The sequence below is a fragment of the Haliotis rubra genome, unplaced genomic scaffold (genome assembly GCF_003918875.1).
Source record: "Haliotis rubra isolate DU_JTF1 unplaced genomic scaffold, ASM391887v1 Scf381, whole genome shotgun sequence".
Taxonomy (NCBI): domain Eukaryota; kingdom Metazoa; phylum Mollusca; class Gastropoda; order Lepetellida; family Haliotidae; genus Haliotis; species Haliotis rubra.
The window spans coordinates 366,496-393,342 of NW_025767059.1; the positions used below are offsets into that span (position 1 = coordinate 366,496).

The window sequence follows — 26,847 nt, forward strand, 5'->3', positions numbered from 1 at the left end:
TAATTATCCTCACTTTTTTTTATGAAACTATGGCCTCACCTTTTGCATATATTTAATCATTTTAAATAAATTGGGGCATTTTGACTATCCCCCTTGGCAATTTGACTGGCACCCCTAAATGGGTGTTTGAATGTAAAAATGTGTCTAGAAAACACAAGCATCAGGTTGCTAAATGCTTGAAGTGAGCAGGTACAAGTATTATCTATTACTGTTGGCATGACATTGGTATCGAACCTCCAATGTTCTGTTCATCATGGCAGATGTTCTTTCCACAAAACCAAGGAAGTGATAGTGTCAGTAAGGATTGCAAGTTGGGCAATTGTGGTGTATTATCTAATCACAGTTGCTGCTATATTTTCTAATAAATACGGTAATATTTAGGTTACAAGGACCCTCAAGCATTGTTTTACATGATTTATTGGTGTAGAATTCCGAACTCTGTCTCATATGCTTATTAATATGTTTAGAATGTATTTTTGAGTGTATTATCTGTGTTGATTAGTAAGTTATTGTGAATGCTGCTGACATTATGTTTTGTCTAAGTTAAATATTAAATATTTTGACACAATCTGAAGCAATTTTGCTGTGATCTTTGCTTAAAATACCTATATCCCCCCTAAATTAGACTCTCATCTACTATAATCGGGAATGTTTCATGTGAAATATAAATGGTTATATATTTGTGTCTACACTTGATCAACTAAGAAACTATTGTCTGTGCAAAGTATGCTCAATTCATTACAAGCATCCTTGTCATAAATAGTGGCGATGAGTCAAGCATAGTTCTTCTTACATGGGTATCGCTCAAACTGAAAGATTTAAATCAGGTTGACCAAATCATACAAGGTTCTTGATTTTAATGGGAATATAGCTGTGGCCACAGTGCTACAGAACTAGCATTTGTAATTCACTAGGGACGTGCCGGTATAAATCGGTGTGAAAATGCCGAACTTGTCCACTTCGGAAACTGACAGGCGCGTTCAACATTCATTAGCATGAAGCAAAATATGACTATCGCGTTGAAAGGAAAATATTTCACACGTTCCCTTAATAGACCCGGAAGCTTATTTGACGGTGGCGTAAGTTGGATCTTGACCAAAAGAAGACATACTGTGTGTTCTTTGTTGCAACTTACCTCAACTTTTTCTTGTCAGCTGGACAGCCATATTACGTCCTGTCGCTTAAGATCTTACACAATCAAATATATCTGGCATATGTGAAAAGAAAAAATCGGACAGCCTTACTGTTAAATAAGTGTCTTGATAATTATATGTGTAGATATATACCATTCCCTTCTCGCTTTCTATGTCGTAGTAGTATTTGTAAGATGTAAGCGGTGCTAATACCGGAAGTAGAATTCTGTTCGCGTGCCGGTTATGAAACGTCGTTAGTGCTTGCCATGTAAATATTCTGCTCTCGTTTTCATCACCAGTTATTTTGAAAATAACATATATAGGATGACGATAGTGTACTGATTTAAAGCTATCTTTCCAATTTGTATTTTGTTTTCGTGGACACGGTGAACCATCCGTCCCAGATCAAGATGCGTGCTGTACTCGCTGTGTGTATGGTGTTTGTCGGCTGTTGTAGTAACGTCGTGTTTCTGGAATTGATTGTCAGGTAAGTTGAATGGTTGGCTGGCTGAGTATGGTTTTACGCCGTTTTTACTAAATATTCCAGCAATATCATGGCGGGGGACACCAGAAATGGGCTTCACAAGTTGTACCCATGTGGGGAATCGAACCCGGGACTTCGGTGTGACGAGCGAACGCTTTAACCACTAGGCTACCCCACCGCCCCGTAAGTTGAATGGAGAGACCGGAGTGTCTAATTGTTGTGTTAGGTTTTATGAATAATTTTAGTATATATTCATTTATAAGTATTATTTGGGATGTGGAACGGAAGCAACTCTTACCCAGGCGCTCAAGTCATTTTAATTCTGTGAATGACACTGGAAGATTCATTCAGCATTCTACCATATAGACCAAAACCAAAAATGAATTCGCTTGGTTAAAGCATAAGTCGTTTTATTTCTGTGAGTGACACTGAAAGATTCTTCCAGCTTTCTGGGGTATATAGACTGAAACCAAAACTAAATCGTTTGATTACAGCTCACTTTCAACCAGTGATAGGTATGAGAAGGAAACAAGGTTTCGATCACAGGGACTTGCAACACACAAAAAAATGTAAATGAAGGTATATACTGACGGGGTCTCAGCATCTTTTATGTAGTGCTAACATGCCAGACTACTATCAGGACCTACAGACTTTTGGCGCTACCTTTCGAATATAGTACCACAAACTTTTAAAATAGTATTATACGTCATATCACCCTTTTATGTAATTTTATGTGATTTTGTTCCAAAGCACATTCTGGAAACAATGCTCTATGATGCTGGGATAGCAACACAGTTGTCTGCTCAGCGAGTGCGTATAAGCTCCGCTCACTGATGTTTCATCTCTACTATCTATATATATCATTGCAAAGCCCAACGATGTTGAGAGTTACCAGTAGTTGTTTACCGGTGGATGCGCAATGTTTCCAAGGCACCAGTTTAAAATAGTTTTCTTTTTTCACTAATACGCTCATATTTATTTGTATTAAGAGGTGCTGAGGTGTTATATTTTGTGTATTTTGTATTTTGTATTTTTTTAATTAAGTAAGAATGTGTTATACCGGTCACATTCTGCCTTATTGTATTATTCGCAGTTTTGATCAATTTAATTATTGAAATATATTCTATATTTGGGTTTCAACGTAACTATTAGGACTAAATGAATTATAAATGAGAACTGATATACATATGTATTTTTTTCATTCAGTAATTTGCATCATTACACAGAAATGGAGTTTATCAGTATTATATTTTTCGAAGCAGTAAGAATGCATTACACTGGACACATCAGCCATTTTCGTGTTGGTTCGGTCAATGTATTCTATTTATTTGGATTATTTCAAGGGGTTAGGGTTTAGGGTTAGGGCTAGGGTTAGGGTAATGTACCCAATATAGTAGGTAGATGTCCAGTGTAATGCATGAGTGCCATTTGTTGTCTTTCCTTTTGCATTTTTAATACTTTTTTTCACACAAAAACGGGAAACCAAAAACGTCGAAATTACACGATGAAACGGTTTAATGTAGACATTTTGGGCTAATGGCAGTCTAAGTAAACTTAGGCTCAGTATTATTCGTTACACTGCTATACTGAGTCTAACAAAACCTTATAGAAGGTTGCGTCAGCTAACCTTTTGGACTGACCAATCAGAACACAGTTTACCAAATCGCGAAAGTTAACATTCGCACAAACCGGTAATACAAACCGATAATAGCGATTTGAAACTATGATCGTTTGTTGAACAACTTTTATCCTAGGATGAATAAAACTCTGAGATTTAAATGTTCAATTGGCAAGGTAAAATTATGAGGATTCGCAATCTTAATTTCACTTGATTTGATTTACATTTTTGTTTAAAGTGAAATTCATCGGTACGTTTTCACTGCAAACAGACTATAGTTGATCAGCATTCTAGTGTTCTTTTTTAAAGCCCCAAATTGTAAGAGCAGATAAATGAGATTACCTGTCAAATTACCTCTTAAGAGGGTAACTTTGGCTAATAAGTATTAAGTAGGGAATGAAATTGACAATATTCTACCGACATTATCATGGAGCCAAGTAGGTCTTGTGCCAATGCTACCAGTGAAGATCCAGGTTAGAATTGGTCTTCACCAACCCATGCCTGTTGCCTGTTGTAGAGGGGACTGACAGGATCAGGTGGTACGATACCTTTTGTTTAGTGACCAAAACTGATTGAACCTGTAGTACATGTATTGATTTTAGGAAGTGGAATGGGGTCACTTTTCAAAATGCATACACTTTTCCCCAAAAAAGATGAACCCATGGTGATCTTAATTGGTAGGCAATGGTTTTAGTTTAAAGGTCACATGCAACCAAAAAATCAAACATAATTAAAACACAATTATCACTTATTCATGACATATAATATACATTGCTGGTTATGAAAAAACATATAAACAAAATTATAAGCTTACAATCGCAAATCAAAAGTGCAATATTGTGTACTTGGGTTTACTTCCCAAGAAACGAAGCAGCCCGGGATACCGAACCCAGTCAGAGCGGGTGGGTGTGCACTCAAGTGTAACGGCTGGTTCATTTGCAGATGGCCTCACGGCTCATTGTGTGTGTATATATAGAGATGTTGGGTTTTGTAAATACATGCTCATTTTTTGTGTATAACATTTTGCAATCAACAGACATCATAACATGTCATGTGTTCAAGTATCACACCTGCCTGTCTGTGTAATTACATAATGTGACAGAGACCGAACTTGGGCCATAAATCAATGCATTTTGTTTATGGTGTGTAGCCTGATTGGTGTTAAGTTCAAATTGCATGTGGTCAGTGATAGCAGCTGTGTATTGAATATTGTCATTAGCAGACAGGCAGGCAGACACACAGGTGTCAATAAAACAAGACATTGAGTTTTGTCTGTGACAACGACATATCTATATCACAGTTAGAAATTCTGTCAACGCTAAATAATGACATTGCTTTTAAGTATCGAACTGAGAAAGTGACTCGGTAAGAAGAACGTGTGGTGAAATAGACAAAAGAAATTATATAAACAGTTAATTTACTGTCATAACATATAAAAAGCTCGCGCCTGTGAGATATCAACAAAACATTAGAAAAATAGCTCTCACCAAAGCCTTCACCGAGTATTCACCGGACAACCCGCTTCCAAGCTGCACGAACCTATTTCAGTGCGCACGTGCTATGAGCGAAAAGTCGGGGGGAAATTAGTGAAACGTTTGAACTCCGATTTCGCGCGTTTTTTTTCATCGCGTTATTTTCAACTTTATAAGTTGAATTTGCATTTTTGATGATTTGTTTCGGTAAGTCCATACCGAAAGGTATCAGAATCTGCAAAGTTGTGTTTTACTTTGCATGTGACCTTTAATGGGCTCTACAGATGGAAGTTAAAACCCGACCTAGACCATTACAGAATATAGGTAAAGAATACTGTCCAGGGAGAGAACACTGCAAAGCCATCTGGAGTACACATCCCAACCTTTACCAACATTTTATTTGTTAAGCTGTCACTGAAGTATGACGTTTTAAAAGTTGGAACAGCTGAATAATACACCTGAAAATTGCCTGTCGGCATGATCAGTAGTTATCTCCCTTCCAAACATGAGCGACAGTATTGGCAGATGACTACCTGAGCAAATAGAATAATTTATATGTGTTGAAAAATGTCAGTCGACCAGTACTTACTGATTATCATGATTATGCTGAGCATCTGTGAAAAAGATTATATCGTGTGCGTACTTATTTATTCTTGTTATTTATTATTATTCCTATGCTCACCTTTTTTTATTTGGACTAGAAGTTGGAAAATAACATTTGATATGTTGGCAGGGGTTGATATTACAGAATGGTTGTCCTGGAAGGAGAGCTGGTTGTATTAAATCTCAATGGAGTTATGATGCTAATAACTCGGTGCACCTAGTGGCTGCAAGAGTTGTATACTCCCCAGGGAGTTGAGATTGATAATAACGATGCTTCTAGTGGCTGCAAGAGTTATATACTGAGATTGACATTCAATGATCGAGGGGAAAATACCAGCGCCTTGAGCATGCACTAGTTGCCTGGATATGTGCGCTATATAAACATCCTATAATAATAATAATAAATAAAAATAATACATGTTACTGCTACTGTGCACCTACATAATTTTATAGTCAGAGTAAAGTCTACTTCCAGTCTCACATTGTCTGGTCCGGTCTCGATTATTTACAGACTGACGCCTAAAGCTGGAATATTGCTGAGTGCGGCGTTAAACAGCAAACCAATCAACCAATCAAACATCCTCACACTCACTTGGATGTAAAAACTATATTTGAGTTTTACAACAGATACTGTTTTAAGGTTCATGCTTTACACAGGGCATGCCTACCCTTTTGTGGTGCGGATTACTGTATGTCCATGTAAATTTTCTGTTTCAGTGAAATCCCTAGCGCTGCCAACATCATTACATTCTTCCAGTTTTTCTTCATCAGTGTAGAGGGCTTTATATTCACTGCCAAGTTAGGAACGAAAGCCTCCGTGATTCCACTCAGGTATGTCCTATAAACACTTTGTGACAACAGGGGATTACGGTTACTGAAAGCATGGTACAACATCAGAATGTACAATTTCTTCTTGCAACAGTAAGGCAAAAATAGCAGTCGTTCTTGAAGCCCTTTTATTCATAAGTAACAACAGAGTTAGAATTAGTCTTCAGCAACCCATGCTTGTCGTAAGAGGTGACTAAGAGGATCGGGTGGTCAGGCTTGCTGACTTCGTTGACACATGTGATCGTATCCCAGTTGCATTGATCGATGCTCATGCTGTTGATCTCTTGATTGTCTGGTCCAGATTTACAGACTGCCGCCATATAGCTGGAATATTGCTGAGTGTGGTGTTAAACAGCAAACACTGTTGACTTTATGTGACTGTTTCCAAGCAGTGCAGATCAATGTCTAACATTCGATATATCAACCACCAGTTTGTCTGACTTGATTACAACTCGGCTCAAGGGTATAGCTGGAATATGCTGACTGATATTTAAAATAACAAACCAACAAACGTTCCTAATTTAAACAGTTCATGAAAAGTATTACCTCTGACTTTTCGAATTTTATTAAACTGAACAAATATCACAATCAGCTCTCAGCATGCTCAGTACCTGAACCACTTTGACAGAAGTCTTTGGCCAACATCCCATTGTCCATTTGTAGTTCAGCATAGGAATTGTTATGCTGAACACTGGCTAGTATATTTTGGAAGATATTGGCAGCGTAGGGTAGCAAATAGCATCTCTTAAACCAGTTTCACAAAGTGTCACAAAGCACTGAATGAAACTAAACAGATTTATGTCTGAACAATTTATTTTATTTTATTTTTTCCCCCACATTTTTCACTATAAAGGCGTCCAAGTTCTGGAGCTTTTGTGAGACCTGAACTTCCAACTATTTTATTATCTTCCTTTTGAAAGTGTAAATGTACATTAAGGCATTAATCTCACTGATCTAATTTTCATATCATCGTGATAATGTCAGACCTTGTACTTGTAATGTTTGGTTTATGAATCCACTGACACTTATGTGAAGATATAAAGTTCAGAAGGAAAAACACCAAGGGATTTTTAAAGGTCCAAAACATAATTTTTTCAAGATAAATTTTCATTCAAAGTCAAATGATAATGATTGAAAGGACAATCCTATGCTATGCTTATTTTTTATATCCTTTGGACAGACAGACAAATTATCACAGTGAAAATCTGTAATTCCTCAAAGGAGCCTGGCCCAGTAAAGCAATATGCTTTCAATGATGTGGTTGAGTATATGACTTATATGGTCATTCAGTGTCTCTAGTGATGTTTTATCTCAAAGTTGGGGCGGTGGGGTAGCCTAATGGTTAAAGCGTTGGCTCGTCACGCCGAAGACCTAGGTTCGAATCCCCACATGGGCACAATGTGTGAAGTCCATTTCTGGTGTCCCCCGCCGTGATGTTGCTGGAATATTGCTAAAAGCGGCGTAAAACCAAACTCAGTTAGTTAGTTAGTTATCTCAAAGTTAAAATGTTTATTGGCCAAAGTTGTTAATACGTGTTTGCTGCTACCTGAATTTGCTTAAGAGAAATGATGTCCTTTCTAATCTACGCACAGAAATTAAAAAAATAAAATAAAAATATTTTAATTGGGTGCACATTGTGCTTTAAAAATATGCTGTATTAACATTGAATCGAAGTTAGCCATGCGACTGAAACAACACAGCTGCTGTAGAGGTTGTAAAGGTGGTTATCTTGTTGACATAACCTGGATATTGATTTGCTAAGTCATACAGCTTATCCCTTTTCAACATATTGAAACCTTAAGTGAGTTTTTGTCATGTTTAGCCGAAACTGTTTTCTAATTAGTTAACAGATTTCCTTTACCTTTAACTATTGACAAGAAGAAAAACATGGCATATATAACCCACTCTTTTCATTCCATAGAAAGTAAACTTGCATGTTAAGCACAAAACATGTATAAACTTTGGGTAGTATGAGTAGACAGCTGAATCATGAGACTCTTCTCAAGTTGCATCATGCATAGATAATATTTGTAAGAATTTGAAAAAAAACCCACTGAGATTTGTTTATTTTTCTCACCAAAGTCACCTGTTTTTTTCTAAAACAAATTTCTGGATTTTTCTCTGACCAGCAGTTTGGAGAGTTATGGTATCAGAGTAAGAGATTTGAATTTTAATGAGAAAGGCCATCCTCACTCAAGGCCTGCTTGTGTTTATTTTATCATGTACTCTAAAAGATGATGCCTATTCTAAATTTTGTAAAAGTTCAAAGGTTAATATAACCTCATGCTCATTTTGGATATATACTGAGGGAAAAAATTAAGGGATCACATGAAAGCACAAGTCTTCCTTTATTCTTTTCAAAGGTTTCCTCACAAGCTTTGTATCGCATAGCTTGTGAGGAAACCTTGGAAGTGAAAAAAAGGAAGACATTTCTCACACATTGAGCTGAAACTCCATAACATGACTGATGTAATATTTGAAGTGGCCTTGTTAACTCGCTCATGACTTCTCTGTAACAGTATTTGCTTGTTCTCCTACATGCTGCAGGGAGTACCTGAAAATCACCTTCATATATATGGTGACAGTGGCTTTACACAACATCCTTCTCCTCTACAAAGTGCCTATACCCATTGTAGTGCTTTTAAAAAGTGTAAGTCAGGGGGGATAACTCTCATTTCCTACCACCCTAGACTGGGTTTGTTTGTGTTGACTTGGTTCTGTTGTGTCCTTTGCTTCACTTTGCCATCCCAGTTCACATGTGTTAGCATGTATTGATCCGTGTGCTTAGTTATATTTATTTTCTGTCAATATTATGGTTGTATTTAACTTTCTATGATTCATAGATGTGTGTGATATCACTGGGGAAGGGGCCCATGTTGTTGATGTGTGTAAAAGTCATCCTCTCCTGCTCCCTGACTGACTGTTGGTTTGAAGACGTATTCAACATGTGTTTGGGTTGAGTTTGATCCCCTCCCTTACCTGCCTTCTGTTTCCATTGTCCAGGGATGAGAATTTTCCGCGGAATTCCGGGAATTTCATAAGGCCAAGGGTCATTTTTGTGAATCGTCTAAATCCGTTGACAATTGTATGAATGTGCTTCAGCAGATTTAAAGTTTGTTAATGGTTGCTGTGTTCATGATATTGTCATTTCTGAGCCTGTTTTAAAGGTCTAAAATGCCTAAATATCAGGAGCTTCGGCTAGTTTTTTCTCAAAACTTCATTCTCATCCCTGATTGTCAGACATTATCTATGAAAAGTGGAACATGACAGCTGTGTCAGTAAAGTAGTGTTCTTGTGATCCAATCTCATTAAAATCAGATTATTACTTTGATATGACTCTCTGTGTGAAGATCTGAGATCACCTCCAAAAGAGTTCTTGTCAGTTGAACTTTCTCCAATCAGCCATCACCACTGAGGCTTCACAATCCATAGTATGAATATGAAATGTATTCAGATCAACATAGGGGCAGTGGGGTAGCCTAATGGTTAAAGCGTTGGCTCGTCACACCGAAGACCCGGGTACGAATCCCCACATGGGTACTATGTGTGAAGTCCATTTCTGGTGTCCCCCGCCGTGATGTTGCTGGAATATTGCTAAAAACGTTGTAAAACCAAACTCAGTCAGTCAGTCAGATCAACATATCATATTTCTTTATCTTGAAAACAAAGTTAATGAGCCTGTTCCTGATACATACAATAAAGGGTCTAGTATATCGTTGTATTTTAAACACCCTGTCGTTTTTGACTGCCGTGGTTGTAGTAGGTTCAAACCCATGCATCGTGCCGACGATGCTAAAACATGGTACTTGTTGTTACCCAGCATGAGCTGGGAATAATCATAATAAAAATACATACTTCATTTTTCGGAGTTGGTCAGGAAGGCATCATGATATTTCCATAAGTTAGCACGGTATAACGGATGTAAGTCCTGGATAGCATTGTACATAGCAACCTTAGCATGAGTGTTACGATAACCTTAGCACTTACATCGTTTTGTACATGAGCACCCAAATCAGTACATGCAATCACAAACACAAACATTTACCTACACTTGGTTACACTTCAAATTCGGGCATTCAGATTCTGCTTCAAGAGGACAAAACGAAACCCCGCCATGTTTTCGGAAGCTTAAATGTAGAACACATACAGACCTCAAGGTTCACTCGTGGTTCACAACATACGACCATATATGGTAGATGTGAAGATTCGAGTTAGACCTGATCATCAGCAACCCATGCTTGTTGTAAGAGGCGACTAGTGGGATCGGGTGGTCATGCTCGCTGACTTGGTTGACATTTTTCTGTAGATCCCAATTGCGTAGATCGATGCTCATGGTATTGATCACTGGATTGTCTGGTCCAGATTCGATTATTTACAGACCGTCGCCATATAGCTGGAATATTGCAGAGTACGGCGTAAAACTAAACTCACTCTTTTAGAGATTCGTGTTGTCGCAGACATGGTAAACATCTGATTTTAATGAGATTGCCTGTGATCCTTTATAATCAGTAAAAGATGGTATGTGACAGATAATATTTGTTTTCACCAATCCTACACAAACAGCTCAAATTGAGAGTTACTTGGATAATGACCTACTGACTGATATGGAGCGAAATGGTAATAAAACCTGAGGAAGAGTTTAAAATGATACCATTTCAAAATAATATAACTAACATACAATACAGGACAAATAAAAGCTTGCTACTAATATAGAATATGTATTTGTCAGTGAATGAACCTGATATGCTCTGATGGTGATCGTGGTAATCATGTTTCTGGATCACACGTAGCAATAGTATATGTCTGAAAAACTTAATTCTGATATATTGGAAAAATTGTTTCATTAATACTAAATGTATTCCTCATTGTACTATGATTAGTGAGCCCTTTTAGCTCACCTGAAAGGCAAGTGAGCTTACTTCATGGCCTGTTCTCCTCAGAGGCCACTGGAGCAATGAAGCAGAAACTTCAGATACTGGTTCCAACCAATATCTCGCTAATTTGTTCATAAAGTTAATTCTCAATATGTCCACCATGGCAGCCAGAGTGAAAAACGTCTTGATGGCCATTGCTCAGCATACTTAGTTCAAATTGTAATATTGGGCTAGCCTAATGGTTAAAGCACCCGCTCATCATGTTGAAGACCCAGGTTCGATTCCCCACATGCGTACAATGTGTGAAGCCCATTTCTGGGGTCCATCGCCATGATATTGCTGTAATATTACTAAAAGCAAACTAAACTCACTCTCTCGAAAGTGTTGACAGCATATCCAGGTGATCTACAGTACCTAAGTTTCATGTATTTTGATAACCGTAATGTATTTTTCATAACCGTAATGATATTTTCCTATTGTAATGTCTCTTATGACTGCTCTACTACTCTTGGCTGCGTATTTCTGCTCTGATTCTTCTTTTGTTAGGTATTTGTTATGACTGATTATACATTGCATAGAATGATATTTGAAGTACATAATATATGATTATACTTTTGTATACACATTCAACAAATAATGCAATTGGTTTAAATAATGCACACACAAAAGCCATGGAGGATATTTGTTGTGTAAATTTCCTGAAATATTTGTTTGATCATTGACTTGTTCAGAGATGAAAGGGTACACCATTACATTAAACAGGACCCGTATAGGTACGGGGCAGAATTGGTTTTCAACAGCAGATGTAAGAGGCGACTTCAGGCTGATTTCAAGATGTTAGGCTTGATTGCTTGGTTTGAACATGTCATCGTATCCCAGCTGTGTAGATCAATGCCCATGCTGTTGATCACTGGATTGTCTAGTCCAGACTCAAATATTTACAGACTGCTGCAATATAGCCGGAATATATAGCCGAAAACTTGCCATCCCTGCACATCAAGCTTGCATCATATACATGCCATGATTTAAAAAAAGGCAGTTAAAAATGGCATTAAACCCAAACATGCATGTACCATAGAAAACTTTAGAAAAATATTTGTTTACAAAGTTTGCGTAAAGTCAAAACGCACCAGACCTGATCCATTGTGAGTGACTTGTGACATTGACAGCAGTATTTAAGTGAGTGTCAGCCTTTGTCAAACAATCTAGGCTAGTTTTATGTCAACATGACATTTGATCATATCTGAATGAAGATATTCAGCCATTAACATTTTCAGTAGACATAATCAGTTGGGATTTCCTTCTTTATACTTATGATATTGTACTTTCTCCTCATCAAATTTGTCAAAATGTAAAAAATAAACAACATACCATCTGGCCGTAGGTATCTTTTACCAAATGTAAAGTCAAAGAGAAGTAAATACTCGTTTATACCAGTTAGCATATCCTGTTTAAACAAGTCTTAACATTATTCTCTTAGTATATTTATTGCTAGATGTTTTTCTTATAAATACTGTTGTTTACTATACATTCAATGTCATTGTTCAAGTCTTAAATGTTGTTTTCTTATATTCTTAACTGTGATGTACACAAGATTCTCTTTCGGGCAATAAAACATTATCTTATCTTATCTTATCTTAACATAGAAATCATCATATCTTCAAGTCATTTAATACAGTATTGGTAAGACTAACACTTAGTCTGTGCAGACATGTAATTAAGGGCTAATGTTACAGCTCCTTTTAAATTGAAGAGGAGTCCCCGTGATCTGAGAGATTCAAAACCTGAGGAAATCTAGACTTTCTTCATTTTGGGCTATGAATAGTAGAAGGGCTTGTTGGAAGGAGTATTAATGCAGCTCAGGGACAGAGAGACAGCCAGAGTACTGGTTACAACTTTCCATTCAATTGAGGATGCTAAACAGAGCAGTGAGAACAAATCCATGTTTTTTGAGGATGGGATATTTTCTACAAGCCACTTCCCAACATGCCCTATATGTTCTGTAATCTGTATTGCCCTGCTTCAGTTGGTACACTGAGAAACGCTTTACAAAACCACACTGCATGCATTTGTTGGTTAATACAGGGCGGACACATAATTGGGTTGTTTTTTCCAATAACAGATACCGGGTATTAATATTAGAAAATCCAGTGTTACCGTATAAATCCAATTTATCCGGTGTACAATTATAGCAACCTGTGTGAACATGATGAAATAATTAAATCTTCCCTCTCACAGTTTATTAGTGAATACAAAATACTAGGAAGTGATATATGTTTCTCTGTGTAATGAAATCTGCCTGCTTGACAAGCAGGGCATGTAGTCTGGTGGGGAGGCTCACTGGTGACAAACCTGTGAAGATCCATGTTAGAATTGGTCTTCAGTAACCCATGCTTGTCGTAAGTGGTGAATAACGGGATCGGGTGGTCAGGCTCACTGACTTGGTTGACGCATGTTATCGGTTCCCAATTGCTCAGATCGATGCTCATGCTGTTGATCACTGGATTGTCTGGTCCAGGCTCGATTATTTACAGGCAGCTGCCATATAGCTGGAATATTGCTGAGTGAGGCGTTTATCAACAAACCAACAAACCAACCAACAATGGTGACATGTTTGAGAATGTGTATAACCCTACTACCTTCTTGGTCTAACAAATGACAAATCATGTATCATAAATATGGACTGAATTAATCTGTTTCATCAGTGTAACAAATATGTATAGCTATATAGATGTCATGGCCATTCTTGAGAGAACCGTATTAACACAATTTAAAAACTACTGAGTATTTCTTCAGATTGATTGTTACCGGGTTAGCACTGGCTTGAAAACCCCCTGAAATGTGGACATTTTAGCCTAAAAAGGACCTAAATTTGTTTCTCATTGAAAAGGGCCTAATTGCTAGTGATTTGACCTAAAAAGGTCCAATATTAAGCAAAATGTGTCAAGTTTACAGGAAACTAATACATAATGAAAGTACTTTCAATGACAGTGGGTTTTAAGAGTTATTTCCCTCTGATAGTCAGTCCCACATTTGACCAACATTGTGTGTATTCAATTTATTATGTGTTATGTATTTCTAAAGTTCCTTAAAATTGTTGATTAGGTCTTGAAAAGCCCCTGAAAAGGTCTTAACTTTGATGGCTGATAATCAGTACCAACCCTGTTTTAAAAAAATAGCATATGATTGTTACTTGGTACAAAATATATGTGGAACGGTACCTACATGCTGCTACCTTAACTCCCTCCCTTAGCTCCCCTGAAAGTTGGCACTTTCTGATTTCACCCATAGTGTTTACTTTGATTATCGTAGTCCATATTGCATGCTCTGCTATGTTTAATTCTTTTCTACCAGGTACTATGTGCTAATGGTGGCTATGTTTTTCGTTGTGCAAGTCGTAAACATGCAAGCCTTCAACTTCAATATTTCTATGCCTCTACACATGATATTCCGGTCGGTGAGTATGAACCCTGTTTCTGTCAAGTATACAACTCTTTATATCCTCATCCTTTGTGATGTAGTTGTGTTTAGATTTTTATAAACAATTTACTATCAATTTTCTTTCAAACATTAAATGTAAAGTGAAAATTCAGAATACATAATGAATGCTCCCTAACATGCCTGAACCCATGAAGATCCGTGTTAGAATTGGTCTTCAGCATCCCATGCTTGTCATAAGAGGCAACTCACGGGATTGAGTGTTCAGGCTCCCTGGCTTGGTTGACACATCATCGTATCCCAGTTGTGTGGATCGATGCTCATGCTGTTGATCACTGGATTGTCTGGTCCAGACGCGATTATTTACAGACCGCCACCATATAGCTGGAATATTGCTGATTGCGGCGTTAAACAACAAACCAACCAATCTAACAAGCCTGGGTGTTATTGTCAGTTATTAACATTTCAAAAATATTTGTAAGTTTTTTAACAAATGCAAGAATTGATTATGAGTTATATCAAAGTTTTTAAAATGATATTTCATCAAGTCTATTTTTTGCAATTTTTCATATCGTTGTATGTACATGTGTATATCTACAGGCAACAGACAGGAAATATTGATGGGCAGATAGCCATCTGGTTTAAATGTAGTTTGTGTCCTTCAAATACTGTCAAACAACACTGTTTGGCATGTCAATCATTTCCAAACACTGAGTCTACTAGCCTAAATCTGTCTTGTCATCATTTACAGTTGATTTTAGTGTTAATAAATGAGCTTTTATTTCCAAAGTGTACTCACCTGAAAATTTATTGTTTTTTTACAAGACACAGACTGTAGACACGTGTTTTATATCATAGAATGGAGTACTGGTTCACCTCTGTTAACAAGCATTCGCAGGGAGTGAACCTCATTAGGTTTATATAGGACTGGGGCGGTGGGGTAGCCTAATGGTTAAAGCGTTGGCCGAAGACCCGGGTTCGAATCCCCACGTGGGTACAATGTGTGAAGCCCATTTCTGGTGTCCCCCACCGTGATGTTGCTGGAATATTGCTAAAAGGCGGCGTAAAACCAAACTCTGTCAGTCAGTTATGTAGGACTGTGGCAGTTTGATTCTTAAAAATGCTTGATTTTTTAAAAAATGTGATCTTGATAGACATTTCTTTATACATCATTTTGATATTGCAATAATCAAATGACTATGTAGATGAAATCACGGTTAGCCAAGTGGTTAAAGAATTCACTTGTTACCCCAAAGACTCTGGTTCGACACCCCAAGTGGGTACATTATGTGAAGCCTAATTCTGGTGTCTCCCTGTGATATTGCTGGAGTATTACTAAAAGTGGCATAAGACCCAACTCGCTCACTCAGGTTTGCAAGAGTCGACTAACGTGAATGGGTGTTGAGGCTTACTGACTTGGTGCAAAACATAGTCAACATACCTCAGCCATGTGGATCACTTGTCTTAATATCTATCACTGGATTGTCCAGTCCATGGGTACAATGTATGAAGCCCATTTCAGGTGTACCCTGCCGTGATATTGCTGTAATATTGCTAAAAGTGGCGTAAATCCAAACTCACTCACTCACTCACTGTAGCTGGAATATTGCTGACAACAATGTAACACAATAGACAACAACATTCACACTTGGGATGCTTCAGGATTCATATTCCATTCCATCATTTTCCAGGATTTGTCATTAACAAGTTTTCACTGTTTATTGAATTGATGCTCTTTCCAGATAGGTTTTTATCAGTGTATATTCACGATGCCTGGCTTAATTTGTTATTTTGCTCATGTTTGCTTATAATACTAAGCCGCAGTGTTGTGCTTGTCCCATTTGAAATCCTACAGTGTCCGGAATTAAACATTAGCCCATTAACCCATTAACCCATTATCCCAGTGACAGTAATAACTTAGCGTGACACTGGAATTGCAGAATGTTTGGTATTGTTAGGTTGTACAATAATTTCAAGGAGACAAACTATTGTTAACTATCAGAGTGATTTTCCAGGAGTTCTTCAGCTAGTCCATATTGTCATGCTTGATTCCACACACTCAATCGGACTTCTTGGTCATCTGTTGGTGTTTCGTCCTTCCACTGTCACCTGTCACTGTCAAACCTTTCAGACTGACCCTCAGAATGTTTCATATCAGACTGGCAGTTTGACTCATAAAATTTCTTGAATTATTTGAATTGTGATCTTGATAGTCACATCTATACATAAAAATATGCAATTTTCAATGAAAATATAGATTCATATCTCTTCTTATGATTGTATGTTTCATGATACATTTATCAGCTTTCATTCATGTCTTAAAATATTTCGTTAAACCAACCCTTATAAAGACTTGCTTCCTGGCAAAAGTTCATACCAATCAGAACATCTAAATGTCAGATTTTCAGAAACACATTAATTCTTCGCAGGACAAAACTCCCATCAAGAAATGGACTATTGGTACTGAGTAATGATAATGGCCATTTGTTATGCGCTGTAATCACACACTAGTGCATGCTCAAGGCACGTGCTCAAAGCACAGACATTATTACCCCGGATAAACCAAGCTGCCACTTGGTACCCATTTTCTGCCGAGTTGAGTGAAATTGTCTGAATAAATGGACAAAGGGTATTGAGCAAGATGGTTTTCCCAATGATAAGAAATGTAGAAGGGATGCCATCATATAGCACAATTGGATTTATCAATATTTTTCATACCATGTTGTCACAAATTTATAAAATTCAAAACTGAAGTGATTATTCTCAGCCTGATATCTGCTAAGATAACAAGGCCGAAATTGATATTAACATATTTAGTGGATTAACCAAGTTAATATTTCACTTAATTAATTACAGGTCTAGATAGATATTTTAACTAATTTTTAGTCAGTGCATGCATACACATTTGCTTTCGAGTCAATGCTAAACCTACCTATCAGTGACAACCACAGAATATACAGTTGCGTTTTTCCAATACTACTTCATGTACTACAGGGATAGTAAATACCATGTAATAATAGCTATATTGGGCTAGTGAAGCTATTGTGTAATTCCTAACACTGTGTCCCCTCCGCATGCCCACCCAAACTGTACGTTGATATCTCAAATATGTTACACCTGTGTTTGAAATTAAGCATCCACGGTTTTGGATTCCTGCTACCATGTATCCCAACATCAAATGTTTCTTAATTGTCCCTGGCTTCAAAACAAATTTAAAACTTAAGGACATCCTAATTTCCAACACTGTATAAAACTGTTTGCATATCATTAATTTGAAAATTTAAATGTAAACTATGCAGTGCTATGACTTAGTCCAAGGGACATAATCCTGTAGTGTATTAACTTCAGTTATTATCTCCCCTTGACTATACACTGATCTCTCACAGGCCCAGGAATAGAATAAAGCTTTTGATCTGTTTATATTATATTTTCTTGCAGTAATCACTCACTAACAAATTACTGATAAAATGCTGAAATGCATTACTAACAATTCAATGTAAATAATATTAATTGTTATTAATACTATTTTATCAATGTTCATGTTTGTAATTCACACACGTTTCACTTGCAGGCTGTAATTTCATGCTGTATTGTCGATGTATTGTCAACAAACTCTGGTTCTGATTACAGGGATCCCTTGTTGCCAACTTGATTCTTGGAATAATTATACTGAAGAAAAGGTAAATTCATTAATGACATCACAGTATTTCCATGTATTGAGATGTCTGGACATGCAGAGTGTTTTCCCCCTGGCAGTAGATTCCATTGTTTTGTATAAATTGTTTGTATCCATATTTTGACTATAGTGTGTCATGGTCATCATGTAGATGACTGGTTAGATTGGAGATTATACTGGGGTATCTGTGTAAAACTGACATGGTATATCAGTGGACTCCGACATATGTACACTCACACACAGCCACTTGCAAAGCTACAGACAGCCTAACAGACACACACAAGCTTTGGGTAGAGAATTGGAAATGTCGTCCATGGGAAAAAGTATTAAGATTACTGATTTGAATATTGTAGTGTCAATATGTTTTTTAACATATACATGTATGTACCCGTGAAGGTCCGGGTTAGAATATTGATCCTCAGTAACCCATGCTTGTTGTAAGAGGCGACAAACGGTATCGGGTGGTCAAGCTCGCTGGCTGGGTTGACACATGTCATCTGTTCCCAATTGCGCAGATTGATGCTCATGCTGTTGATCACCGGATTGTCTGGTACAGAATCGATTATTTACAGACCGCCATCATATAGCTGGAATATTGCTGAGTGCGGCGTAAAACTAAACTCACTCACTCACTTTAATATATTATATAGAAGTTACATTTGGGGTTACACTTTCTCAGTAAAGTACAGGTTCTAGTACTTTTGTTGGGTTGAGTCCCATCCAGGAATGAACCCACACAGGCACTTAATCACAGCAGTTTGGAAACTGGAATCCTAAATATAACATATATGTTTGCATTTGACCACCTTCTCAATGTCATTGTGTATTCATAGATAATATTTTACATAAACGGCTGTGATAATCTATAGTTTTAGTTGACGTACACAAAACATTAATGTCTTTATTCATGGACTGCTTCTAGAAATTCAGAGCCCTGTGTTTTTGTTGTAATCTGTTCATAAATATGTTACCACTCACCCAGTGAAGTTACTTCTCTGATATTTATTGATGATGTGATGGATAGTTGAGGATTATCAATCACTATACTTAGGGGATAACTGTACTGTGTTTGACGAATTGGGGATGTATACCGGTGATTATATAGCAGCAAAATTTAGTTATATCAGCGACGCGTAAGCGGAGCCGATATAAAGTTAAATTTGTGGCTATATAACCACCGGTATACGTCCCCAATTCGTCAAACACAGTACAGTTATCCCCTTTCTAATTCAACTCGTTTTAGGCTGTTGTTTCGGGGAAAGAAATTCATTATTTAAACCAAGTCAAAGTTTTTCTAGGTCAAAGGTAAATCATATCACTCCTTGAACTTACTCCATCGCCAGAAAAAGTAGTTCCCTTTCAAACTTCAACACGTTTATTATGTGCACACTGACTAAATCTGACAATGATGAATAAATTATAGTGTTATAGCTAAAATGGACAGAATTATCATGAAACCTCCCTCTATAGTTATCAGAAATGATTGGGCCGCTGCAAATGATAATGGCCCGGTGATTCCTCAACTACGGGCCACTATCTGTTCTGTTGTCAAATGACGTCACAGCAGGTGACGTCACGCTCCATAATGACGTCATAAATCTTGTTTCATGACCTAACAGTGCTGGGTCAATAGCCCGTTGCGAGTGAGTTGTTTGAACTTACAATTAAATTTATGATACTGTTTTGTCTTTTTTAACACAAATTCCATCCATTTTAGCGGATATTGGGGAGTTAAACTGACCTAGGGCTTCTGCAAATGACAATGCCCTGAAAAACAGCGTTACCCCAATAGTGTAGGGATACATTCAAAGGTTTTGGTGAATAGGTTTTCAAATTTCGACCGTATATGCTGATTATACGGTCGGAAATTTATAGCATTGACCAATCAGAACTCGTGTTACATACTAAGTTGAATTATTGCATATTACACAGTGAAACACTGATTGGGTTCATTGGTCATATGGACAGAGTGTCCCACCTCAGACCAGAAGGTCTGTGGTTCGAATCCCACCACGGAAGTCGTAGCTGTGAGTGGGTAGCCTAGTAGTTAAAGCGTTTGCTCATCATGCCAAAGACCCAGGTTCGATTCCCCACATGGGTACAATGAGTGAATCCCATTTCTGGTGTCCCCCGCCGTGATATTTGTTGGAATATTACTAAAAGTGGCATAAAACTAAACTCAATCATTATGGAAGTTGAAAATTTTGTGTCTACTACAGTTTGTTATGCAGCATGATGTTGGAGCTCATGCTATCAGCTACTGATGCGTCTTGCCTTGATTTGATTATTGACAGGGAGCAGTGGCAGTAAGTAGCTGTGAGTGACTGAGTGAGTTAAGTTTACACCACTTTTAGCAATATTCCAGCAATGTCACGGCAGGGGACACCAGAAATGGGCTTCACACATTGTACCCATGTAGGGAATTGAACCTGGGTCTTCAGTATGATGAGCAAACATTTTAACCACGAGGCCACCCCACTGTCCCGATAGTATCTGTGACATTGCAAACAAAACGTTCATACTGTCAGTGGTTTACTGCATATATTCATCACACTGTTACCTGCTCTTTTCAATTGCATTGTTACCCATTTGCAATCAGTTTATACATATGATTAAGAGCTATATTTAATTACTCCCGGTATACAGCTGATGACTTGTGTGTATTTTGCAGCAAGACAACCCAGGTCATACAGGTGATGCTGCGTATGACTACCTCATGTGGCTTGTGGGTACGTATAACTCTACCTGGAGTGTGTACTGATCACAGTCATTAAATCATGGTAAAATTTAATATTGTAACAAAATCAGCATATTGTATGAATTGATTTGAATGAAGAGAGCTGTCTCCCTTTCTACAGACACATGACTACATGTTATTCTTATATTTATAATACTTGTTGCCTGTGCATCCAGACGTTTGTGAAATTCTGTATTATGCGTGGTACCTTCTTGCAGGTGTAGGTGTGTCAGAGAGTTGTCTCCCTTTGTACACACACACACACACACACACACAGTTCAGACATTGTTATTTTTTAGTGATATTTGTCAACCCTGCAACAAGATGTTTGTGAATCTCTGTATCATCTCTTGCAGGTTTGGGTTTGCTGTCCTTTGCACTGTTTATGTCGGCATGGATGGGAATATTCCAGGAACAGACATACTCCAAGTTTGGAAAACACCCCTCAGAGGCCCTATTCTATAACGTGAGTATCTGTTCTACTAGTGAGTGCCCTGGACAACACCTTCATGTCAATGTTGCTTTTTACTATGTAAGTGTGTGTAACGACTATTGTGTCAGGTACTTTCTTGAGGCACCCTTTGGAATTGGGAGTAAAAATAGATCACCTTCAACACGTGCGTGCGCGTTGGGGCGTGATGAAATGGGTTGGATCTTGAGGTTAATTTGTGTTCAGTGCCTGCATGTTTTGATGTACATAATTCATATTTGCTGTCAAATACTCCAAAATTTTCAATATCCTTTCATCAAAGTGTTTTATCCATTTCTAAGAAGAATGGGTTATGATCTCGTGTCATATGATAGATCTTAATTACAAGCGATCTTGTAGGAGTTGTCTCATCCAGCTGGTCTTGTGTTCATAAATCATTTATCGACAATTGATCAACAGAAGACATCGATAATCGATTATGGTTTTAGAGGTCGATTCCCCTTAAAAGTCAGTAAGGTAAAGTCAGTAAGTAAGGTACAGTAAATAAGGTAAAGTCAGTAAGTAAGGTGCCACTCATGTCCTGTTGTGTGTGTCCCAGCATGCCCTTCCACTGCCGGTCTTCTTGTTGCTGGCATCCGACATCTACAGCCATGCCGGCATCTTCAACCAATCAGGTGAGTGGTAATCTCTTGTATAAGCCCAGTGGGATAATAAATAATAATATTTCAACTCCAAAATGGTTGAATATTTCTGGGTGCAACTTGTTTTACAGTCAAGTTAAGATTGTTATAGGTACAGCATTATTTTGTCTTTACTGATGGCAGTAAGCCAAAAGTGGGATATGCTTTTTGAACGATTGTAATATTTCAGTCCCCTTCCTTGACCAACTGACAAGTTTACAAACGCTTCATTTACTTTTGGTGATGGGAAACTTAATCATTATAATTGTTAATGATGTACATTGTGCAAGACTATTTATACACTATATATATACACATGTACTCTTGGCTGGAGGGGGGCGGTGGGGTAGCCTAGTGGTTAAAGCGTTGGCTCGTCATGCCGAAGACCCGGGTTCGAATCCCTTAGATGGGTACAATGTGTGAAGCCCATTTCTGGTGTCCCCCGCCGTGATGTTGCTGGAATATTTCTAAAAGCGGCGTAAAAACCAAACTCAGTCAGGCAGTCAGTCTGGGCTGGAGGCCTTTGATACTAAATAAAGAATCTTGAATCTCGGCTCCCCTTCCTTGACCAACTAGCAACAGGTATTTTCAAGGTTGGTAGAAGGGACAATATACAGGATGGAACATGTCTATGTATGTTTCAGCTCCAATGCTAGTGCCAGTGATAGGCATCACTCTCCCCAAGATGTGGGTCTACTTGATCTTCAACACTCTCACACAGTATCCTTTGTCAACCAGTCTCACCCAGTCTCAACCAGTGTCTTCCAGTCTCATCCAGTCTCAACCAGTGTCTTCCAGTCTCACCCAGTCTCAACCAGTGTCTTCCAGTCTCATCCAGTCTCAACCAGTCTCAACCAGTCTCTCCCAGTCTCACCCAGTCTCTCCCAGTCTCACCCAGTCTCAACCAGTCTCATCCAGTCTCCCCCAGTCTCGACCAGTGTCATCCAGTCTCGACCAGTGTCTTCCAGTCTCATCCAGTCTCAACCAGTCTCAACCAGTCTCTCCCAGTCTCACCCAGTCTCTCCCAGTCTCACCCAGTCTCAACCAGTCTCATCCAGTTTCATCCAGTCTCCCCCAGTCTCATCCAGTCTCCCCCAGTCTCATCCAGTCTCCCCCAGTCTCATCCAGTCTCAACCAGTCTCTCCCAGTCTCACCCAGTCTCTCCCAGTCTCATCCAGTCTCAACCAGTCTCGTCCAGTCTCATCCAGTCTCATCCAGTCTCTCCCAGTCTCACCCAGTCTCTCCCAGTCTCAACCAGTCTCAACCAGTCTCATCCAGTCTCATCCAGTCTCAACCAGTCTCGTCCAGTCTCACCCAGTTTCACCCAGTCTCAACCAGTCTCATCCAGTTTCACCCAGTCTCAACCAGTCTCGTCCAGTTTCTGGGATTGTTAGCACCATACACCTATGCTCATAAAGTTCCTGAAAGTGGTAAAACACAGAGGCTTTTCGTATTCGTTGCAATTTTACACCCAAAATTATAGCGGTATGATGACCTCACTGAAAGTATGAATTTTTTAAGCTTTTTGCATGTCATTATTTGATGTTATTAAGACCACATAAATGTGGCATAAATGTCATAAATTACACTTTTGTCTGTCAAAATACTCAAGATCCAAGATTCTCAGTTTATTACGTAAACTTATGATAAAGCATTGACAAAATTTAAGTAGTAAACGGTAAATAGAACACCAGTACTGATTGGTCAATACATAGGAATCCCTGAGAAACTCCTTACGGTAGCCAATCAGAAAGAAAGAATGCACCTGATGCAGAAATCATGTAATTATAGCCAAAACATATTCATTACAACTGCTAGTTGATGAATTAACGTACAACAGTGTTTACTGATGTGCCCATATGTAAGCCCCTCGGCATGATATTACTGTCAGCTGTGACGTGTGTTACTATTAGTTTTCTGAAAATACTTTCGCTTTTTCAATCAAAGTCACCATTCTGAGCTGAAAAGGGTTGGCACCTCTGTAGCTGTCTGAGACTTTCACTGATTCAGCTTCTCGTCCCTCATTAATCTGAAACGCAGTAATATGACTGGAATACTTTGAAATGGAGTAAAACCTAACTCATTCGCTCACTTCTCTCTCATGTAATTGGATGTAATCCACTGTACATAATAAACATTGGAGATGAATTATTACCTTGAGACAGTGGGTGTATGTTATAGTACACAATAGTGGTAGTCCGATTAATTGAAATAATCGAAGATTGGTCGCAGTGACCAAACGACCAAGCAATCGATCACATTTTCTCATAATCGAACATAAACGATTTTGGAACTACTGTTTAGTCTTTGAAATACTTGACAATGGAACATATCTTAGAAGTTGTCAGGGCCTGAAAACATGTTTATTTCTTAGAAAACTCACTCCACTAACTGAAAAGTCATGACTAAATATTCCTCTAAGACTCCAGGAAGTTTATGTTCATGATATATTAGTCATCACTTTAATGTAGCAAGTAGCAACATGTTATACTTTTCTGCAGTAACAACCTGGATAGGAAAATCTGAAAAATGACGCTAACCAATTTTTTTCCATGATTGTTCGTTGGTAATGAAGCAATCATCAATTGTGAGATTTCAACCAATTCCCAACACTAGTACACAATGGGTAGAAATTCAGTATGAACTACACTTTATATATTCATTAGTTCTTGAATAGTTGGTAAGCTGTTATGGGTTCCAAATCCTTGACTCTTATGTTTAAGTCACACAACTCCACATCTCAACATGGTCAAAACATGTTGAAGAGTTTAGTTTGTTTGTGTTTCACTGAGTCAAATGAACATTACATCAACCGCTGACTTAAATTTGTTACCCAATATTTATGATATGTATCATGTTTGACTCACAGTGTATTCTTTACAGCAAATAGACCCATAAAGATCCGGGTGAGAATTGATCTTCAGTAACCCATGCTTGTTGTAAGAGGTGACTAACGGGATCGGGTGGTCAGGCTCGCTGGCTTGGTTGACACATGTCATCATATCCCAATTGGGCAGATCGATGCTCATGCTGTTGATCACTGGATTGTCTAGTCCAGACTCGATTATTTACAGACGGCTGCCATATCGCTGGAATATTGTTGAGTGCGGCGTAACACTAAACTCACTCACTCACTTTACAACATATCAATAGATAATAGTTCCTTAATGCTGTTCAGATATGTGTGTATCCGATCTGTGTTCGTGCTGACGACAGAGTGTGCGTCGTTGACGGTAACACTGGTCGTGACGTTGAGGAAGTTTGTCAGTCTGATATTCTCTATCATGTACTTCAAGAACCCCTTCACTGTCCAACACTGGATCGGGACGTCTTGTGTCTTTGTCGGAACTCTCTTGTTCACGGAGGTGATCTCATTAGGCAGGCAGAAGAAAACAGAGAAGAAGCGACAATAATGACACAGGACTTTAGTCAATTTTTAAATGTTTTTATTTAGAGTGAATCTTCACCCGTCTTCAATATGCAAAGCAGCAGCAGCAGCACAGGAAAATGAGACTGCTTTGAGGTTTTGTTGGAATTTGATTTCCGTTGTTGCTGATTTTTCTAGTGGCCGCAATATTGACAGAGAATATTCTTTCACAAGGTTCTTATAAATGATAATCAAGAATTCTCAATAACAAAATTTCGGGTTTCATTATCCAGGGTCATGTATTATTGCATAAATGTGTATATGTCTTCTCTGGGATGAGGACCTGCTAGGTATTGATTCTGAAAAATGTCAAGGTCAGCACTGGCAATATGTGTAATTTCTCTATTTAACACAGTTAAACGTGCTGAAACATAAGAATGCACATGTGAACAGTATTTATTATAGTTTCACTTGCAAAATAATACTACTAATAATAAGTTGTAATGCTCAGTAAATTGCTCAGTAGGTTATATTTAACTAGAACTAGAAGTGTCTGTTTGTAGTGAGTGCACTGTGGAAGAATCCCAGCCAGTATACCTGCATGGTCTGTCGATATAGTCCCTGTGTCAGTAGCCTGGTGCTCTTTTGACTTCAGAATGTGCGTTTATTTACTAATTCAGAAAACTGGCCTCAAATCAAATCTTGCCCATTTGTATTTCGTCTCCTGAATCTTACATTATTGTCATCACCACAACCAAAATCAGTTCCTTTCATATTTCCATATCTCCAGTTGTGCGTCAATGGTGACACACAATTTCACTTAGATTAGGATGTGACTTCAGGTCTACACTGACAGACATTCAACAGGCAGCTGTATCAGGGAATCGAATAGTTCCTCAAAATTAGATGTGATATCAGTGGATTATGCAGAAACTTAGTTGCTTTCAAGTCCATAGGAGCGAACTTCTCTGCCTGGCTAGTAATAAGAAATGGTTAAGATGAAGTTGGTTATAAATGACAATCATATCCAGATAAAATAAGCTGGATTATCAGGGATGTGTCCGTTACTTGTGTTCATTTGGGAGGGGTGGGGGGTAGCCTAGTGGTTAAAGCGTTCACTCGTCATGCCGAAGACTCGGGTTCGATTCCCCACATGGGCACAGTGTGTGAACTAGCATAGCATTACACCCAGGGTGGTACCTGTGAAGATCCGGGTTAGAATATTGATCTTCAGTGAACCCATGCTTGTCGTAAGAGGTGACTAAAGGGATCGGGTTGTCAGGCTCGCTGACTTGGCTGACACGTCATAGGTTCCCAATTGCGTTGATCGATGCTCATGCTGTTGATCACTGGATTGTCTGGTCAAGATTCCAGATTTACAGACCACAGCCATATAGCTGGAATATTGCTGAGTGTGGTGTTAAACAACAAGCAAACCAAACTCTTAACTACTGTGGTGTTATAAAGAGGGTGGCGAGGTAACAGAGTGGTGTTATAACCTGGATGA

At 38.3% G+C, this 26,847-nt stretch overlaps 1 protein-coding gene across 1 annotated transcript; it reads left to right on the plus strand.

Annotated features, from left to right (window-relative positions):
- Positions 1-1,144: 1,144 nt before the first annotated feature.
- On the plus strand, positions 1,145-26,633 carry LOC124286368 (UDP-xylose and UDP-N-acetylglucosamine transporter-like). The gene is made up of 10 exons (XM_046722732.1): positions 1,145-1,620; positions 6,028-6,141; positions 14,367-14,469; positions 18,081-18,130; positions 20,059-20,161; positions 20,798-20,855; positions 21,220-21,329; positions 21,892-21,967; positions 22,618-22,693; positions 25,152-26,633. The coding sequence occupies exons 1-10, from the start codon at positions 1,544-1,546 to the stop codon at positions 25,384-25,386; spliced, it is 1,002 nt and encodes a 333-aa protein (XP_046578688.1). The 5' UTR covers positions 1,145-1,543; the 3' UTR covers positions 25,387-26,633.
- The last annotated feature ends 214 nt before the right edge of the window (positions 26,634-26,847 follow it).

Excerpts from the sequence above, each read along its gene's own strand:
- LOC124286368 (XM_046722732.1), top strand. The coding sequence starts at position 1,544 with ATGCGTGCTGTACTCGCTGTGTGTATGGTGTTTGTCGGCTGTTGTAGT. Across the intron at positions 20,856-21,219 it reads CTACCTCATGTGGCTTGTGG|GTTTGGGTTTGCTGTCCTTT; the intron begins GTACGTATAACT and ends CATCTCTTGCAG. Across the intron at positions 21,330-21,891 it reads CAGAGGCCCTATTCTATAAC|CATGCCCTTCCACTGCCGGT; the intron begins GTGAGTATCTGT and ends TGTGTGTCCCAG.